Here is a 21223-nt window from a genome sequence, read left to right as displayed (position 1 = left end):
GCTAATGGCATGCTGGCCTTTATAACAAGAGGAATTGAGTATAGGTCCTTCTGCAGCTGTACAGGGCCCTGGTGAGACCCCACCTGGAGTATTGTGTGCAGTTTTGGTCTCCAAATTTGAGGAAGGACATTCTTGCTATTGAGGGAGTGCAGTGTAGGTTCACAAGGTTAATTCCCGGAATGGCGGGACTGTCATATGTTGAAAGATTGGAGCGACTGGGCTTGCATACACTGGAATTTAGAAGGATGAGAGGGGATCTGATTGAAACATATAAGATTATTAAGGGATTGGACATGCTGGAGGCAGGAAGCATGTTCCCGCTGATGGGTGAGTCGAGAACTAGAGGCCACAGTTTAAGAATAAGGGTTAGGCCATTTAGAACTGAGATGCGGAAAAACTTTTTCACCCAGAGAGTGGTGGATATGTGGAATGCTCTGCCCCAGAAGGCAGTGGAGGCCAAGTCTCTGGATGCATTCAAGAGAGAGTTAGATAGAGCTCTTATAGATAGCAGGGTCAAGGGATATGGGGAGATGGCAGGAGCAGGGTACTGATTGTGTATGATTAGCCATGATCACAGTGAATGGCAGTGCTGGCTAGAAGGGCCGAATGGCCTACTCCTGCATCTACTGTCTATTGTCTATTGTGAGAGCTGAATGCCCGGTGGGGACCAAAGGTGAATGAGTTGCCCCAGAATAGACACAACAAGCCCCTTCACTACAGGTGCCCCCCTGGACATCACATATATGACAATGTACACTAGATGAATTCCTCCACTGTTAACTATTAGGAAGAAACACACAGTTTTATAGCACCGTAGTCGTTTTTTTTAGAGTGTCACACCAGACAGTCAACCATTCTTGTCTGGCGCGTGGTGTCAGTCAGGATTGGTCTGCTTTCGGATTAACCAGGTCATGATATGAACGTTCCTGACTCGACCCGGCACAGATGGAGAGCGTGCTCGGGGGTGGCTCGACTTGGATTCGAATTCGGGAGCCTTCGCTCCAGATCCGGTCCGGCGCTGATGCCATTGCACCACCAGCCGGCCCAGTACTGTAGTAGTATTGGTAATGTTTCAGTTTGTTCTGTATTTAAATTAAATACACGATTTGTTACTCAGTTAAATAATATTTTGTCTTTTTTTATATCCTTTGAACTATTTCCATGAAACTTCGGCTAATTGGGACAGCTACTTAATTGTGCCAAAACAAACTGGTCCGATGTGTCCCAATTGACCAACTGTACATGAAATGCAAAGTCTAAGGACTTTTTTTCTGCATACAGAGTGTCATTCAATCTGCACGTTCATAATGTCACTGGTGCATTTTAGTATTAACCTCTTCTGTGCACAGAGCATCACTGCCTCTCAAGTAATCTCCGGGGATAAGGCAAACTTCGACTGTTTGAGAGGCTTCTGCACTAAGGTCAGACACTGAATGTGGCAGAAGGATCTAAAGACTACTGTCCTTTCCCACAAAGCCTCTGCACTAGCTGTGCCCCTTAGCACATGTCAAGGTTATAGGAGTACATCGTTCAGCAGCATTCCGTTTTAGAAGCCCAACAAGTTTTAGGCAGACCAAATTTGCACCTTTCACTAAGCTGACAATTTTCTGACCGCACTCTCAACTCCAAATATAGCTCCATTGAAACCCAGTACAAATCTCAGAAGGGTTTCTTTACCCTGGCTCCCAACCACCTTATATGGAAGGTGAACATATCACTTGCCTTCCCAACTGCGTGCTGTACCTGTGCCTATTTTGTGTCACCTGAGGCAGCATACCCAGGTCCTTCTATCCAAGGGTTTCCAACCTGGGGTCCACGGACCCCTTGCTTAATAGTATTGGTCCATGGCATAAAAAAGGTTGGGAACCTCTGATCTATACTCAGATGTCTTTCAGTTTCTCACCACTTAACTACTCTTTATTCCCCTCTTCCTGTAGAGGTGCACTGCATCACACTGGATACCTTCTACCATCCCACTGACTCATTAAGCCTTCTGCAGACTCAAAAAGATCATTTTCCCACTTAGCCTAGTATCACAAATACGTAAGTGTCACTTTTTGCCTTTTCATGAGGTCATTAATGTATGTTGTGAAGTATATTCAGCTATGTGGAATATAACTGGATACAAAATTGTGTACGTTATTTTAAAAGCCCTGCAAACAAGACAGGGGCACGCAAAACACGTTGGCACTAACAAACTGTTGCCTATTGCTATGGAGCTTTAGACCCTCCAAAACTGTACTCCACAGATTACATTTACTTTCACCATTGCCAAGGCTTCCGTGCAACCTTACTACATTAATTACTATACAACCATAACTATACTTGAACAGGTTACAATTTCACAACGCAAATTGTAACCTCTTCAAATGTAAAATAGAAAAAGTCACAAAACCAATTTTAATACCTCTATTAAATCACGCATACAGATACCCGGCATGCTGACTGAGAATTGAGTTAACCCTTTGAGGATGATCTAATGACTATTTCCTCCCTGATTCTTAACAAGGTTCAAACCAGGGAGAAATTTGAGAGTCCAACACCTCCTTCATTGAGGGGCACAAGTTACCATACAATTAAAGAACTTCCATAGAACAATCCTTACAGATTGTGAGTCAACATTTCACAATGAAATGTTAAAACTGAGAGAAGGTTTAAACGGACGAACTTCAGTTCCATATTGAGAGCCCTCATTGCTTTTACAATTTAAAACAACTTGTATGATGACAATGAAACTCTGATTGCTATGACGCAAAGATAGAGGAGAAAATGAGTTGCAAAGAGAGAAGTAGGAACCTAGAAAAGAATTTAAATAGATTATATGAGTGAGCAAAGATCTAGTAAAAGTAGTATTATTTGAGAAAAATACAAAATTGGCAGGATTTTTAAAAACAAACTTAATATCTACTTATAGAGTTATAGAAAAGCACAGCACAGAAACAAGCCCTGTGGCCCATCCAGTCCATGCTCGGCCCAAAACATTGACTGTACTTCTTCCTATAGATGCTGCCTGGCCTGCTGCATTCCACCAGCATTTTGTGTGTGTAGCTCCAAGTCATTTAGACTGCCTACTCCCATCAACCCCACCAGGACCATAGCCCTCCATACACCTACCACCCAAAACTAGCTATCCAAACTCCCCTTGAAATGCTGAAATCGCCCTTGCATGCAACACTTACACTGGCAGGTCGCTGCACATTCACAACTCTCTGAGCGAAGAAGCTTCCCCTCATGTTCCCCTTAAACTTTTCACCATTCACCCTTAACCCATGACCTCTCGTTGGAAGGTTACAGAGCTTAGATGTCGAGGGATCTGAATGACCTTGTAAGATCCACAGAAGGTTAGCATCCAGGTACAGGAAGATAATTATAAATTCGTATTGAATTTCTTTCATCATGAGGGGAACTAAAAAGAGGGGATGTCACGTTTCTGTCACACAACTGGACTACAATAATCTCTGTTAGTGTACGTTATTGATCTCTTCATTACAGAGATCCACCTGTTGGACGTGTATAAATCTAGCCTATAATATTTATCTTAATAAATGGTCCTATAGACTGAGAGGGAAAGTGGATCAGCCATGATGAAATGGAGGAGCAGACTCAATGGGTCAAATGGCCAAATTCTGCTCCTAAATCTTATGATTATGATCTAAATATATCAGGATCAATTCCAAGAACTTTTAGATCTGTATCTGGAATCATCTTGTGAGTTCGGCAGGCTCAGATTTTCCCACAGGAATTTGGAAGAGTAAAATTATTTAATTCTAACGTACAAGGTCCTGAGAAACCATGACAGGGTGGTTGTGGAGAAGATGCTTCCTCCTGTGGGAGAAGGTAGAGCGAGGGGCCACCATTTAAAAGGCAAGAGCTCATCCACTTAAGGCAAATGAGGTGGAATTTAACTCTCAGCTATCCTTTCCAAGGGTCATGAGGCTTGTGAATTTTCTTTCTCAAAGAGAGTGGAAGCAGAGCTTTTGAATATTTTAAAGACAGTATTAGATAAAAGAGATAAGCACGGGCATGGAAAGAACCATCTGCATTGTGGGAATGTGAACCTGAGGTGACCATCATCTTACTGAATGGCGGAAGAAACCCAATAACCTACTCCTGATCCTAGTTCACACCTTCTTTTGTAAAATAAGCTACAGAAAATATATAGTACTAAAGGAATATTTTGGGAAGAAGGAGGATACGAGTAAATAAATAACCATTATTAATGAATAATTTGCTTTAGTTCAATGGGTCTTTACAATGAAGAATGAAGTCTTCAAGAACATCAATCACAATTGAGTTCCATATTGAAATATGGAATCAGGTGATCTAAATTGAATTGTATTCCAGTGAATGGGCATGACTGTTTAAACATTCCAGCTGTTAATTCACAATTACTTGATTTTGTGACAATAAGCATACTCATCAATACAGGAGTAATGAGGATATCAGTGTCAAAAAGAAACGCATGTTTACTCTTACCTCATAACAATCTGTTCCACCTGATAGTAGTTCTCATCTCGGAGAATCTGTACATCAATTTGTAGCTGTCGTATTATTCGTTCACACTCTTCTAGATACATGACCACTTCTGTTTCATACTGAAACTGCTGATTTGATTCTAAATGAGCATTATCCTGAAACAAGAAATTCAATTTCATGCACGTCAACATAAATCCTCTAACTGCTGGGCAGAATTACCCCCAACTCTCTTGTTAATTGATATCTTTACTTACAGCCTGCAGGGTATTTTTGGCCAATGTTAACTTTTCCTCACAGCTTAAAGCTCCGTTTTGGATTTTGTTGGCAATCTGCAGTAGTAGTTCCAGCCTTGAATAGAATACAAAACAGAAGAAATTTATTTCAATTTATGGTGGGGCTGTGAAATTCACTACTTAATTCAGAAGCTCTTCAGTATTAATAGTATTCAGAAATGCTGATGCCCCATTCTATATACTCTGTTATGTCCTGAATTTCATAAATACATGTATTTGTTTCAGTTTTGAATATTTGCAACTTTAAATGAATTATCAAAATGATCCATTTCTGCAATTGTGTATTTCACTGTTGAAAATTCTGCATTCTAAACAGTCCGATTCCTTTTGTGCTCGTCACTGATACTGTGAATGTTTCTAAAACCAAATTAACTTTTCACTTTAGAAAGGAAGATGGTCTGAATTTAATGACAATCAAAAAAATGACTTTGTAGATGTAGATCAAAAAATGACTTAATAGAAGGTGAAATATTTCCATGGCTGACTCAGTCAAGAATAATGTGAAAATGTCTTTCTAACCAATTATGCCCACATAGTTATTATAATACAAAAGCAAACCTTTCTACTGCAGGTCTGAGGGCTTTCTCTCGATCTAGCATTTCAATGATCAGTTTTCCCCATTCTTCTTCCACATCATTGGGGTGGTAACCTTGGGGAAGCAAAATTCGACCAAACTCGATCCAAACCTAGGAGAAAAATAGGTATGTGTAGAGAAACATCCAATATGATTTATTCCAAAACTTCACCCTCAATTATGTTGATCGGAACATCTGCAAGATCCAGGAGACATGACAATTATGTGTCCTGCTGTCTGGCCCCCACATCCTTAAAGAGACAGCTATAAACCATCATCTCATCCTTCAAATTTGGCAATAATTATTAGTTCAGGAAATCTTGATAATACGTTGGAGTAAAACAGTGATAAGCTAATATACTGAGATGAACTGAGAAATATTTGGAAGTATTTCAAATATTGATTATACTATAATCAATGACATAAGTGACTAGTATATTCATTTGAGTACAGTACCATTTTCACTTAATATATAAATATCACATAATACAGTATTATCAATATCATTATGTTTATATAATCAATAGCAACTCATAATCAATGACCTTTCCCAGGTTAGAACAGGATTCAGCTCCTGCTCACAAGTCAGTAACGCAACCTCCTGGCAATAGAGTTAAATAAAACTTGGGCCAACTATGGTCAATGCCAAGGTGAACCACGGTATTTCACTCAATCAGATTTTGCCACAAACACAGCAGAGATGCAGCAGTTGGCAAATCTGTTCTGCCAGTCCCAAAATAGTCTTTCATATGCACAGGCTGTGCACGTGGCTAGCGACAACTTGAAGTGGACCTGTACCTTGTACACAATAAAGCTATACAGGAACACATCTTTCAGAAGGATCCAAACATATACAACTTGAAATGCAAACTCTGATAGAGGACAATTCATCCCTTAACCTCAGTGCTAATAAATTACGCCCTCTAAATTACATTGCGAAAAATCTTCAAACATTTATGTGGCACTGTTGTGAGCTAGAGGAAGTAGTTGACTGCCAGTATCTACATTAAATTCACAGCCAGCTTTTAGCTGTGTCTTTAGTTCATCCACATTCCGACCTGAACTCTCCATAGCTACTCACTCGTAATCATGCAGCCTCTGGCTCCTCCAACTGGCAGGTTGACAACATTACCCAAATGAACTCCAGTCCCACGAATGAGAATCAAACTTCCTACTTCAGTCAGCACCCTGATTTATACTCAAATCAGTTTCTGGTACTCATTGTCTTACCTCAAGCAATTTATATAAATGCTGTATTTGTGACTTTTCTACTTCTTTTGCTGGTAATTCAGTTTCTTTAAAATGTACATATTCATTATAAAGTGCCTGTGTGGAAGAAGACAGAGGAGGCATTCAGTGCAAGGAAACAAAGTCTTCAGCTGCTTATTGAATGATAAAACATGAAATATTGTTGAATAAAACAGGTCACTGATATACAGCAATGAAACAGGCCCTTCAGCCCAACTTACTTACACTGGTCCCATTTGTCTGCATTTCATCCATTATCCCAATAAAAGTTTTCTATGTACCTGTCCAAATATTTTTTTAATCATTATAATTGAACCTTCCTTGATCACTTCCTCCGACAGTTTGTTCTGCAAGCCCAGCATCCAAAGATGCTCCACAGGTCCTCTTTAGATCTCGTCTACCCTCACCCCCTTCACCTTAACTCCACACACTCTAATGTTAGACTTCCCTCCCCTGCAAAAAATGTTTGTAGCCTGGCCACTCATCCTATCTATGCCCCTCATGATTTTAAGGTCACCTCTACACTTCAGAGGAAAAAACACTGCAGTCTATTCAGTCTCATGTTATAACTCAAGATGTGCGGTTCTGGCATCAGCGTTGTGAATCTTTTCAGCAGTGGTTCCAGCTGAATGACAACCTTTCTATAGCTAGGTGACCAGAGTGGTGCACAATACTCCCAAGTGCAGTTCCACTAATATCGAGTACAGCAGTAATGTGGTGCCCTAGTTCTTGTTCTGAATACAATGATGAATGCATGCATCCGGTGATGACTCATTTGAGTCCTAACCTCCAAGTCCTTCTTCCCCACACTGTCTACCTGCATTGCCACTTACAGGGAACTATGCACTTTTGCCCATGGTTCTGTTTAAATCTATTACATTTTCTTTAGTTCCTGTACTATAGCTCCCTAGGGCCAAAGGATGCAACTCCCTGTGCTGTAATCTTCAGACCTCTGTCCCGTATCTACAACTATTGTTCCAATATCTGGAAATAGTCAAATTAAAATCCAGAGTAAAATTTATTATCAAAGTATGTAAGTATCACGACATGCTGGTTTGAAATTTATTTTCTTGCAGACATTTACGGGAAAAAGAAAGAAATGCAACCAGATTTACAAAAAAAACTAGACATACAAGGACAGACCAATGACCAATGTGCAAAAGATGACAAACTATGCAAATAAGAAATAACACTGTGAACCTGAGTTGTAAAGAGATCTTGAAAAGTGAGCTTGAAGGTTGTAGAATCAATTCAGAATTCATGCCAGTTCAGGAGCCTGCTGATTGCAGGGTAATAATTGCTCCTGAATCTGGTGGTGTGGGACCTAAGGCTTCTGCATGGCAGTAGTGAGAAGAGAGCGTGGCCTGGATGGTCAGGGTCTCTGATGATGGATGCTGCCTTCTTTTGGCAGCACTCTACGTAAATGTGCTTACTGGTGGGGGGCGGGGGGGGGGGGGAAACTTTGCCAGTGATGGGCTGGCCTATATTCACCAATCTAAACCATTTCTTTGGAAGTAATTCATTTGGCTGCAGACACAATACACTTGGATATAAATAACTTTGTTGTGTGTATAAGAGCTGGAATGAGTACATGGCATATTATTAATTTTATACCTACAGATAATTGATCAGAAGAAAACATAGCAAAGTTTCGCTTAAACTGTTATCAGGATTAAATACAAGGTACTTGATTATTCATTTTGCTGTAAATAATGAAGCAAGATAATATAGAGCATTCACCTTAAGTTCTACAGGATTGTGTGGAAAAGCTTTATCGGACATCAGTGTGATGTGCTGCCTGATCCACTGGAAGAGGTAGTTTACTTTATTCTGGTATTCCTGCCATTTCGAGTCAACCTCCTGGATATTAACAGAGTAACAATAATCAGAAAAACAGGTTTAAATAACAACTGGAAAATTCACAATATGCAAGGTCACAGTTCAATTACAATATAAATGCAATGACAGTAAGTCTGGTGTACTTAAGCATTGAAACAAAACTTTCAAAACTTTTGAGACAAAGGTCAAGTTTGTCTCAAGCATATTCAATTTTCCTGTAAAACTAGTGCATAAAGTCTTGTACCCTGGAGAACTAAAACTGCAACAAACCTTAATATTTGGTTTGCCAATATATCCTTAGATTTTATTTGAAACTTCTGTTACTAAGTTACATATAAGAAAAACAACTTTACAAAATTAATGCAATATTCAGCTGCACATAAACCATATGTTTCATACTAACACATTTCCAGACTAGAAATTCATTGCTGTTTATGCTAAAAGCAAACTGCACAACAACTTGTCCAAGTAATTGACGAAATTGAACCGCGGTTTGATGAGAGTAGGACTTCTGATACACATATTTATAAATATCCAGAAATCATGAAATGAAAGAGAAAGCTTGTAGCTTGGGTTGGCTGCTTGCTTGAAGGGTTGTTCCCAAAACCTGGAGGCTAGGTCTCAAATGAGTCACCACCAGATGGCCTCACCTCAATTGGTGACAAAACGCTTGCGACCTAACCTCCAGGCTCAGCAAACCCTAAAAACCGCCGCCAAGAAATCATATCATAAATGACCACATATTCATTTATTCATTTGCCCACAAAGGAAGCAAATAGGCTAAATGGGACAGTGGCAGCATGGATATGAAATTAGTTAACAGAAAAGAGAGAACAAAAGTAAAGCTGTTTATTGGACTGGAGGGAAAAACTGCAATGGTATTCTCCTGGGCTAGTATTAGGACTCCTGCTGAGACTTCTTAATGTGATGATCTTGTGGATGTGAGAAAAACAGTTCATTTCTTGAAAGAGGCAGAAAATGACAAATTAGTTTACAGTGAAAAAAGTAGCAGAGTCCAGGAAAGGATGGTTAGCAAATAATAGATGAAATTTAATTTAAAAAGAATTCAAAATATATATACATATATTTAGACAATAAATATAGTGAGGGGCAAAATAAACTAAATTAAATAATTTCACAAACACAAGAAAATCTGCAGATGCTGGAAATTCAAGCAACACACACACACACACACACACACAGACACACACACACACACACACACACACACACACACACACACACACACACACACAAACACTGGAGGAACTTAGCAGGCCAGGAAGCACCTATGGAGAAGTGTAAACAGTCCAGGTTTTGGGCCGAGACCCTTCTTTAGGACTAAAATTAAATAATGTTTTAGTTGGAATAGAGAATTGGAGGTACATACGGACATAAGCACTGGATGGAAATAGGGCAAGTGAATATATTAAAGTTTGTTTGGGCTCCTGAGCAAAACTTACTTTTTCTGAGTTGCAAGAATAAGCAGCTGATAAAATAAGTTCAATTATCACACAAACATCAGGCTAACATATAAATGTTATACATAATAAAAATATTCCAGTTTTTAAAAACCATTCATTGCTGCCCAGAGATGCATGACGTCCACCAGAGTGAATATGAATACAGATATTCCAAACTTTCTCAGCAATGCTTGTCAGCATTTCATGACTGCAATCCTCATTAAATCCAGTGAGTAGCTTTCCTGCAGTCCTCTTATCAATTACACCGGAGAATCTGTTCCTGAGTCTGCTCCAGATTTTAATAAAGTACCAGTAATTGGGAATGTAAGAGTGAAAATATCTGAAAGTTTTTGTAAATTATTTATGCATTTTTTTAATAAAGTGTCAAATTCTAGCTGCATGTACCCCTGACTCAGTGTGAGAAACACTAGTTCTCTCATGGTACCTATTACCAAAAACTGCATCAGCATACACATAGAACTATGCTAAAGTACAAAAATGTGAGTCCTTACATTTGCACTAATACCTTCACCACCTTCTGGAACCTTGGGAAATGATTCATAAATAGAGGAGACGTAGGTGAGCACAGACTTCTCATCAGGAGATGGAACATCAACATCTGAAAAAACAAATCTCTGTTAATACTTCTGTATAAAAACATTTTTATAAGTAATGAACATAAGAACAGGAGTAGGCCATCAGCCCTTAAAGAAGAACATGGTTGATCTTCAGCCTCAACACTTTCTTACCACATTTCCATTTTTTTTAAATGCCCCGATACTTAAAAGTGAATTGATCTTGTTTTGAATCGCAGAGCCACTAGAGTCCTCAAGGGTAGAGAATTTCTGAGATTCATCCTTATTGCATAAAGAGATTTCTCCTAACTTGAGAAAGCAGGCAGTGTACACTGCTGTTGAAAAAAAGGCCCCTGCACTTGAGTGATCTCTCTCTCTCTCTCTCCTCCCCCCCCTCCCTCCTGATAGTGAGCAAGAGTCTGTTGCTCCTCAAGTTGGGTATGTGGACCAGCGACATGGCAGGTTGTAACATCAAGACAGCGAGCTGTTGGTTACTGTTGCAGGAGCGATCTCTCTTTCTCCCTCGCTAGCGAGCTAAATAAAGGCCAGATGCTTTCCTAATTAGTTCCTAACTAATCTCCTGATTAGTTTTATGTGACTTGTGTTCAAGGACCTAGAATCCTTCGAATGACAATCATGCAGCGTGTTTTAAAAATAGCCTACATTTCTGTTTTCAACAATCACATTATTCCGAGTACGATGTTGTCACCTGCTCACTTAGTTTCACCACATTCTCTTTAAGCTTCTTTACAACTAGGTCGTACTTACACGTCTGTATGTTTCACATCAACAATAGCTCTGAAAATGTTCTGTTTAATCCACTTAGTCAAACTGTTGATAAAGACCGTGAACAGTAAGGGCCCCAAACACCAATCGCTGTGGGAATTTCATGTTTGTCTATTCAAGATTGATGAAGGCAAGTCAGTTAGCATTGTCCATAGGGACTTCAGTGAGGCTTCTGACAGATCCTGCCAGTTTCCAAAATGGCACTGATGAACCACGGTGACGTTGCAGCCTGCTTACAAAACTTCTAAATAGTCTGAACCTCTTCTGAATTACTCTCACTGCAATCTGCCACCTGTAATTTCCCTCTAAGCAACATACTTTTGAACTGTCTTGACTAACTCATGATTTCACGGTCTTCTGAGGGGCTCCGCAGACTTAACTCTCAAGCATGCAGGTGTGGCACCTTTAAGCGGATGAAAGTGAAGAGGGGAGGACTCCAAACCAGACTGAAAGGCTGAGGAATGAGTCTTACACCGACTAACATGTTGTTAGCAAATGGACAATCTCTGGAGAATAATTGCTTGTTCCCCTGAACTGCAACTTCTGATAATTAAGTGCTGATAGTTCTACTTACCAAAACAGATCTCTTCCGTGTTGCTGACTCCAGTTTACACACTGCCAAAGGCAGATATTAAGCAGGCACTCGATGCATTGAGTGTCGCAATTAGTAAACAAGTGACAGCCTACCCCAACGCCTTTCAAGTCGTCGTTGGGGACTCCAATCAGGCTTATTTGAAGAGATCTCTGCCAAGTTATCATAAAGATACAATTTGCAGCACCGGGGTGACACTGCAATTAAGAATACCTACCGTTCCATGCCTAGACTACATTTCAGGAATTCTGACCACTTAGCTGTCCTTCTCCTACCTGCTTATAGGCAGAGGCTAAAGAGCAAGGCTCTCAAGATAAGGACAACAAAGAGGTGGTCATGGGAGGCTGTGCAGTGGCTATGGAATTGCTTCTAGTCAGTAGACTGGGCTGGTCAATACTTCAAGGACTCAGAGGATCTGAAGGGATACACCACAATCATCAGGAACTTTATAAAAACAGTCATAGATGAATGTGCCCCAAAAACTACTCAGAATCTTCCTTAACCAGTAGCCCTAGATAACCATGAGGTCCAAGATCTGCAGAGGGCATTCAAATCAGTGGCATTCAGGTCTGGCAACCAAATAAAATACAAGAGGTCCAAGTATGGTCTCCAGAAGACCACCTCATGTGTGAAGTGGTAATTCTGGACCAAATCACTGAAAGATGCTTGACAGCTATGGCAAGGTTTGAAGGCTATCACCTTCTACAAACTGAAACCAAATGACTTAGGTGACAACAAGGCTTCACTCCCAGATGATCTCACTGCCTTTTATGCTCACTTCGAACATCAAAATATGGAGGCATTGTCATGAACTCCCACAACTCCCAGTAACCATGTGATTTTGGTCTCTGAGGTTGACAGGTGAGAGCATCCTTCAGGAGGATGAACCCACAAAAAGCACCCGGCACAGATGGGATACCAGATCAAGAACTAAACACCTATGCTGATCACCTGGCTGGAGTGCTCAAACAGGCTTCAACTCTACCAGTGCTTAAGAAGAACGTGGCAACCTGCCTCAATGACTAGAGTCCAGTGGCATTTATCATCCACTGTGACAAGTTGGTAATGAAACATATCAACTCATGCTTAAGAAGCGGCTGTCTCCACTCCAGTGTGCCTACCGTACAAAAGGTCAACAGCAGATACCATCCCATTGGGTCTTCACGCAACACTGGAACATCCAGACAGCAAAGTTGCATACATCAGGGCATTTTTCATCGACTACAGCTCCGCATTCAATACCATCATGCCCTCAAAACTGATCAATAAGCTTCAAGTCCTAGGCCTTGTGCAAATGGATCCTTGGTTTCCTTATTTGCAGACCCCAGTTATTCAAATTGGCAACAACATCTCCTCCACAATCTCCCTCAGCACAGGTATACCACAAGGCTGTGTGCTTGGACCCCCTGCTCTACCTGCTTTATGCTCCAATGCCATATTTAAGTTTGGCAATGATACCACTGCCATTGGCCATATCAAAGGTGGAGATGAACCAGCATATAAGTGGGAGACAGAAAATCTGGCCGAGTGGTACCACAACTTCACACTCAACGTCAGAAAGACCAAGGAGCTGATTATTGACTTCAGGATGAGGAAATCCATGGTGTGTACATGAGCCAGTCCTCGTCAGGTGATGACAGGTGGAGAGGATCAGCAACTTCAAATTCCTCGGTGTTATTTCAGTGGATCTGTCTGTCCTGGGTCCAGCATTTAAGTGCCATTACAAAGAAAGCATGGCAGTGGCTCGACTTAGTAGTTTGCGAAGATTCTGCATGTCATCTAAAACTTTGACAAACTTCTAAAGATGTGTGGTAGAGAGTATATTCACTAGTTGTATCATGGCCTGGTATGGAAAAACCAATGCCCTTGTACAGAAGAGCCTAGTGGATATAGCCCAGTCCATCATAGGTAAATCCCTCCTCACCGTTGAGCACATGTACACGAAGTGCTGACGCAAGAAAGCAGAATCCATCATCTGGGACCCCCTACCATCCAGGCCATGCTCTCTTCTCACAGGTGCCATCAGAAAGGTGGTACAGGAGCCTCAGGACCCATACCACCTGGTTCAGAAACAGTTCAAATTCCCTCGCACCATCACTGAAATCTTCCCACAACCAACTGACACACTTTCAAGTACTCTTCATCTCATATCTTTGAGATTTATTGCTTATTTAATTATTATTATTATTTCTTTTCTTTTTCTTTGTTTCTATTTGCACAATTTGCTTTTCTTCCCCCTGCACAATGGCTGTTATCCATCCTGTTGGGTGCGGTCTTTCATTGATTCCATTGCATTTCTTATATTTATTGTGATTGCCCATAAGAACATGAATACCAGGGTTAGACACGGTGACATACATGAATTTCGATAATAAACTTATTTTGAACTTTTGAAACACAAAGAATTTCAGGCTTGTTGAAATTGATCTAAGATTGTAAAACTATAACAAGTCATGTAGCACAGGAATTGACGCAGGCACCTTTGCTAACATATGTTATTGATTAGAATGTAATTGGCCAGGTTAGTCAGTTTGAATCATGGTGAAATACTGTAAGAGTGTAAGAGCTGAGGTGTCATGTTCTAGTTATGTAAAATAGACCAGACCTTGAGTATTAGCTATAGTTCTGGAAGCTACACATGGAAGGATGCGATATCAACAGAGAGGGTACAAAAGAGAATCACTGGGATGTTGTCTGGAATGGAGGTCTAAAATTATAAGGGGAGATTGGATCAACTGCTTTTACTGTCATTGTAAAGCTGGAGGCTAATGGGCTTAGAAAATTATAGAGAGGCCCAAGTAAGATGGTTCATTAGAAGCTTTCTTCCAGGACAGCAGAACTTAAAATGAAAGACACAGGTGTAAGGTGAGAGAAATTTAAAGGATATCTGAGTGTGTTGAATGTTAGTTAGTGGAGGCAGATACTGTAACAATGTTTAGATGACAATGCATAGGAAATGTGTAGAGGAAAATGGGCCAAATGTGGGCAGGTGGGATTAGTGTCGACAGGGATTACAGCTGGTGTGAACAAGATGAGCCATAAGGTTTCATTCTTGTGCTGTATGTTTCTATGATATCCTTTTCTGTCTGTTCATCCCCTTTTTCAGGAGGTTCCTCAGGATGAAGGAGATGGCTTCATCTAAGAAAGTAGAGATTACTACATGGCATCTCGTGAAAGAATGGAGAAAAGTTTGCTGCTGCAGGACAGGTGGCTTCAAATGGAAATGGTCATTATCTGACACTTCTGCAGTAGGAATGGCATTTGGCACCTACTAGCCATTCCTGAATTCTGCAGACACAAACTGTTTCAGAGGCTTAAATTCAACGTTGCAGTTATCAGTAAAACTCCCACTTCTGAACATATAATGAAAAAAAAACATTGGTGAAGCAGTTGAAGGTGGTTGATCCAAGGACAATGCCCTAAGGGTGGATTTCCATCTGTGACAATCAAGGCACCACCACTACAACAATGTGTTGGGGCTGGGATGACTGACTTCCAGACACAGTCATCTTCCTTTGACAAGATATTGCAGGGCACTAATTATTGCATATTTTCCTCTTGGGGACCATGGACTTCAATTATACAAGCGCTATAATACAATCTTAAACAACCTTGCAAGAAATGATTTTGAAAAGGGTCACAACTAAAATCATCAAATATTACTGAATAATAAGATACTAAAAATACTTTAAGATTCCCTTTGAGATAAAGCACTGAACCTTTGGTCAAAAATTAAGCACAGCTGGGCAATATTTACCAGATTAAGTAGAGGACAGGTAGTCCTCTTGTTTATGGTTTACCTTCTGGATCCAATAGTCGCGTAACACCAAGTGCTTCAGCAACTGCAAAGGCTTGTTCCAGATTCTCTTGATTGCTTTGAATTGAAACTTTCTCCATATCTATGAGGTCTGGTCTATAAAGAAAAGCATCCAATTGAGCGCCAATGCACCAAACTCATTGTATAAAACATATTAAGCCTTTCAGTCAATTTGATGCATGTCGAAAACTGCAAATCAGATCCAAAATTTAAGCAGCAGCTGTATCCGCAAATTAAAATATTGTTTTTATCCCAGGAAATTGAAGTTTTCAAAATGGGTCCACAAATTATTCACACCTTTTTCTCCTGCTCTCACAACAGATAGAAGGAGAATTCTTTTCCAACACAGAAGGTCATACAAGTGAGGAACTCACTCATGAAAGACACGTTGAGTCAGAAATGTAGAAAGAACTCAAATGTGCACTTAAAGTGGTGTAACCACAAAAGTCTCATCTCAGGGCTGGAAGTGGGTTAGGCCACAGCCAGAAAATGCATTTCGAGTTAAATAGCAACCTCTTCTATGTTTAAAATATATAAATGCAAAGCAATTTGTCATTATTCTCTAAATAAACCTGTGACTGTGATAAACCGCTCTGCCTTTACATGTTTTAAACATAGAACTGGTTACTATTTAACTCAAAATGCATTTGCTTTCTGTGGAAAAACATGTGGCCTAACCCACTTCCAGCTCTGATGAGATTTTTGTGGTTACACCACTTCAAGTGCACAATTGACCTCTTTCTACATTTCTGACTCAACATGTATTTTATGAGTGAGCTCCTCACTTGTATGACCTTCCGTGTTGAAGAAGCATCCTCCCTATACCTCTGTTTTATTTTTTTCAGCCACATACTTTTAAAACCATGATATCTGTGCTTTGTTTCCTGTTATCTGTGCTATCTAGCTCTCCTATCCACCCTATTTAGGCCCATTATAATTTTATGCACCTCAATGAAATATACAACCCTATCTTTTCCCACTGCTAAAATACCTCAGTCCTGGACTATCCTGCAAATCTCTTCTCTAACCTGGTGAAAGTACTGTAGCCATTGTCTAACTTTTATGTTATACATGAGCATTACAAATCCCTTTTTTTAATCTTCAACAGGTAAATGATTAAACAAAAGTTGTTTTGTTTAAATTTTCAGGATTGAAACTTAGGGCATGAAGCAACTGACCATATTAAAGATTTTATACAGTCATCTGTAAAAAGATTAAAAAAAAACAAAACCATGCTTCATATTATCCAGCATTCATTTGACTGGACATCTTATTTATTTGAACAAAGTTTGAATAATCAAATATTCAAAGTTTTTATTAGTTACTGGCATGGATGAAATAAAGAATATCAATAATTAACGATGATTTTTAAAATTTGAGTCTATGAAGTTAAATCAACATTTACCAATAAAAAATTGAATCCTGCCAAGCCCTTTATACTGCTTTAGCATAACTCCTCTGTTATTTTATTGCACATATGCTAATAAAGAAAAAAATCTTATTGAACCTTATCACCTTCAACTTTATGGGATCTCCATTAACTTAACTCCAAGGTTCCTTGGTATTCCTACCCTCCTCACTGTTCCAACAATCACCACTTGCACTCACTTACCTCACACTTTTCTTGCCATGTGAAATAACTTTATGACCAATCAGCTAGGAGACCAAGCTGCCAAAGGTCAACAGTTAAAGTGTATTGAAAATCAGACCCTTACAAATACTTAAATTGGAAGAACTTTTTTAATCATTATAAATTAGAAAAGGTAAAGTAATTTTAAAAGAAAACCACCTATCTGCCCTCATTTTGTTTATTCAGTCAGCATCTCTTTTTAAATGAAGATTTTTGTAACTCATAGCAACCCAGCCTGGGTAAAAATTAAAAGGCTAAATGTGCCGGCTACTCTCTGTACTTCTCTGACACAGTGCAGAAGTCAGAGAACAGGTAACCCATTGCAGAGAGTTCTCCATATAACTCTCAGAGGAAAGCGCCGTTCATCATAACGTGAGGATCCTACACCCTCCGCAGATCCAAACCCCTGTACTCCTCTGCCTTGAGTATTAGGTAAGCCCATTGCCTCTGCCTGCTCTTACCCCACTGAACTCATGTCCACACACATTGAAAGCTTCTTTGGATTGAATTCTAATTAACACTTTGTTTTTAGCCCACCAATATCTTCCTGCAGGTTCATAGCTTCTGTGGAAACCACAGCTTTTTAAATAATACTACCTTTTATAAGATTTGTACTTTTTTTTTCTAACAAACTCATATTTTTCACAGCATGTGGTGGTTCATCCCCACTCACTGGCAGAAAGTAGTACGGCAACTAAAGTAACAGTTTATCACCTTTCTCACTTTTCATTGGCTAATTATCAGCACATCACTCACATGATTTAATTGTTTTAATTATGTAGCCTATTAACTAGCTTATTCATATCTAAAGAATTTTCCTCAACTTATTATAAAAGTGATGGATTTTTCAGAGGCGCCATCTTGGCCTCCTTATTCTTTCTGTCTTCAGACCCATTCACCTTTCGGCATTATTTCTCAGCTCTTTATATGTTTTTTTTGTAAAATAAACTGAAATTTTAGAATTAAGATGCTCGTCATTACTGACTTCCAACAGAACACTAAGGATCGAATAAAAATTGAGGTCCAACAGTTCATTTGTCAAAATCAATCACACATCCAACATCTGAATCAATGCAAACTTGAATAGCCAGGTGTTAAAACTGAAAAACAGAATGTCAGTGATTATAGCTATTACAATCTGGCTCATAATGTAATCTACAGCATCAGAACAGTCAATATAATGTCTAAAGTATAATGACATCGGCACCAGACTTTGAGGCGAGTGGTCCCCGGGTTGAATCCGGTCGCCTCCTTTATCGCCCAGCTAACAACTCAGCCTCATAAAAAATGGATAAAAATGCTGAAGAAACAGCTCCGGTGCCACCCAATGTACCACCAGGCGTGAAAAGGAACAACACAAATGTGTACAGAGCAAGTATGTAAATTATCTGTAAAATCTCAAATCAACATTGAAGTTAAAGCAACTTTGAAAATAACATAGAATTTACACTTTATTGCACCTGCATACCAGACACTGGCATTTATTTTCGTTAAGGTCCAGTAAGTCAGATCAGCCACTATCTAAATTAGTGGCAGAATGAGCTCAGAAACTCAAGGAATTAAACATGATCATGTTTTTCAATTTTGGTAATTCAAATGAAACTTTACTACTAAAACTGTCTTAATTGTAATAGTTCACCTGTATTTATGTATGATAGCATTAAATACTTTTCCGTCACTCCAGCTGGAGGTAAAATTAGAGCACTTCAACCCAGAATAGCCTTCTGTCAACTTCTGTGTCCAAAGTAGCAGCTTCTCTTTAGCAGACATGTCACCAGATTCTCCACTCACATAAATTTCTGAGATCTGCAAAAAGGAGGTTTGTAAAAGTAGGTACCATAAATCACTGCAGACCCAGAACTCTGGCTCATAGTAAAACAATGTTAAGCATATACACATTTTAATATCCATTCAATAAACAGACTCAATATTAATTACTTTGACCAAACTGCAAAAGGTGCAAAAGATTAACTTGGTTTTTCCCCTGGTCTAGGTTACTGAGAGCCAACTAGTCAAATGGATTTATTGCCATTATACAGACCTCTACATCTTGAAGTTAGTGAAATCCTAACTAAAGCAACAAGACTGTTCGATTTATTTGTTACGACAACAAACCAAACAGATAATCATGTTGATCAATTTTAAACTGTAGATTAAAGTTAACAATCTAAAGCAATGAATGGAGTTGGTTCGTCAACACTTGAAAGGAAACGGCAGATCATTGCTTCAGAAGGAATCGTGGACCAGAACTGGAACAGGAGGAGAACCTTACACTGAATCGATGGATAAAACAAAATAGTGGCAGACAATGATAGTTGACTATCTGCCTAAGCAACATGTCATGCTCATAAATCTCCCCCCTCAGTCTTTATTGTTGTAGTGAACATTCCAACAAAATGATCAGCTATGTTTTTATTTCAAAATTTGGAATTTTAATGTATATCTGTGCTTAACATTCTTAGCACATTGACAATGTATTTGCATTAAATTAAATACCAGTACTATGCTTATAAATAAACAAAAGGGCAAAAGTGTTAATTTTAAAATGTTAATTCTGTCTAATATTTCAAGATGGATATAAAATAGATTTTTACTGAGAATATGACAGGTAGATGAGTTTTGGAAGTATCACGAATACTAATTTAGAAAAAGATTATCAGGTAGTTCCAGCATCACAAACCCCCACCACCCAGGACATGCTCTCTTCTTACTGGAAGTGGTACAAGAACCAGAGGACTCTCACTACTAGGTTTAGGAAAAGTTGTTAGCCCTCAACCATAACGCTCTTGAACAAAGGGTATAACTTCACTCAACTGTATTTGCCCTATCATTGATATGTTCCCACAACCAATGGGCTCACTTTCAAGGACTCTTCATCTTATGTTCTCGATATTTATTGCTTATTTATTTATATTATCATTTTGTCTTTTTGCATCTGCACAGTTCTGCATTCTGCACTCTGGCTGAAAGGCCTAGTTTGACAGTCATTCTTCGATTCTGTTATAGTTACTATTTTATGCATGTATTGAGTACGCACACAAGAAATTGAATCTCAGTTGTATATGGTGACATATATGTACTTTGATAATAAAATTTACTTTGAAGTTTGAAGTAGTTAATTTTTAAAATTTCAGAATAGTTGCTCAAGGAACAACACTTAAAATCAGTATTAAATTAATGTATGTGTAAAACAAAGAACTATCAGCATTAATTTAACATATGTATAAACACCATAATCAAATGAAAATAAAGCAGTAGAAATCGTGGGCAAAGTCCTGGTAAAAGGAACAAATATAGAAACATAGAAAACCTACAGTGCAAAACAGGCCCTTCGGCCCACAAAGTTGTGCCGAACACGTCCCTACCTCAGAAATTACTGGGCTTACATACAGCCCTCTATACATACATCTCTTACATACATTTTACTAAGCTCCATGTACCTATCTAAAAGCCTCTTAAAAGACCCTATTGTAACCGCCTCCACCACTGTTGCCGGCAGCCCATTCCATGCCATCACCACTCTCTGAATAAAAAACTTACCCCTGACATCTCCTCTGTACCTACTCCCCAGCACCTTAAACCTGTGTCCTCTTGTGGCAACCATTTCAGCCCTGGGAAAAAGCCTCTGACTATCCACATGATCAATGCCTCTCATCATCTTATACACCTTTATCAGGTCACCTCTCATCCTCCTTCGCTACAAGGAGAAAAGGCCGAATTCACTCAACCTATTCTCATAAGGCATGCTCCCCAATCCAGGCAACATCCTTGTAAATCTCCTCTGCACCATTTCTATGGCTTCCACATCCTTCCTGTAGTGAGGCGACTAGAACTGAGCACATTACTCCAAGTGGGGTCTGACCAGGGTCCTATATAGCTGCAACATTACCTCTCTGCTCTTAAACTAAATCCCACGATTGATGAAGGCCA

At 39.4% G+C, this 21223-nt stretch overlaps 1 protein-coding gene across 1 annotated transcript in view; it reads right to left on the bottom strand.

The window, feature by feature from the left end:
• The window catches only part of LOC132383464 (microtubule-actin cross-linking factor 1-like), a 509885-nt gene that overhangs the window by 250237 nt on the left and 238425 nt on the right, over positions 1 to 21223 (bottom strand). The window contains exons 7-14 of the mRNA XM_059954443.1: positions 18933 to 19099; positions 15647 to 15759; positions 10406 to 10512; positions 8332 to 8451; positions 6574 to 6669; positions 5328 to 5455; positions 4731 to 4824; positions 4477 to 4631 (exon numbers count right to left, since the gene is read on the bottom strand). Of these exons, the coding sequence (XP_059810426.1) occupies positions 4477 to 4631; positions 4731 to 4824; positions 5328 to 5455; positions 6574 to 6669; positions 8332 to 8451; positions 10406 to 10512; positions 15647 to 15759; positions 18933 to 19099 (980 nt within the window). The remainder of the gene's footprint in view (positions 1 to 4476; positions 4632 to 4730; positions 4825 to 5327; positions 5456 to 6573; positions 6670 to 8331; positions 8452 to 10405; positions 10513 to 15646; positions 15760 to 18932; positions 19100 to 21223) is intronic.

Source organism: Hypanus sabinus, chromosome 30 (assembly GCF_030144855.1).
Source record: "Hypanus sabinus isolate sHypSab1 chromosome 30, sHypSab1.hap1, whole genome shotgun sequence".
In the NCBI taxonomy this organism is placed as follows: Eukaryota; Metazoa; Chordata; class Chondrichthyes; order Myliobatiformes; family Dasyatidae; genus Hypanus; species Hypanus sabinus.
Note: the sequence above shows the minus strand (reverse complement) of the source record. Positions and strands in the feature narration are given on the sequence as shown.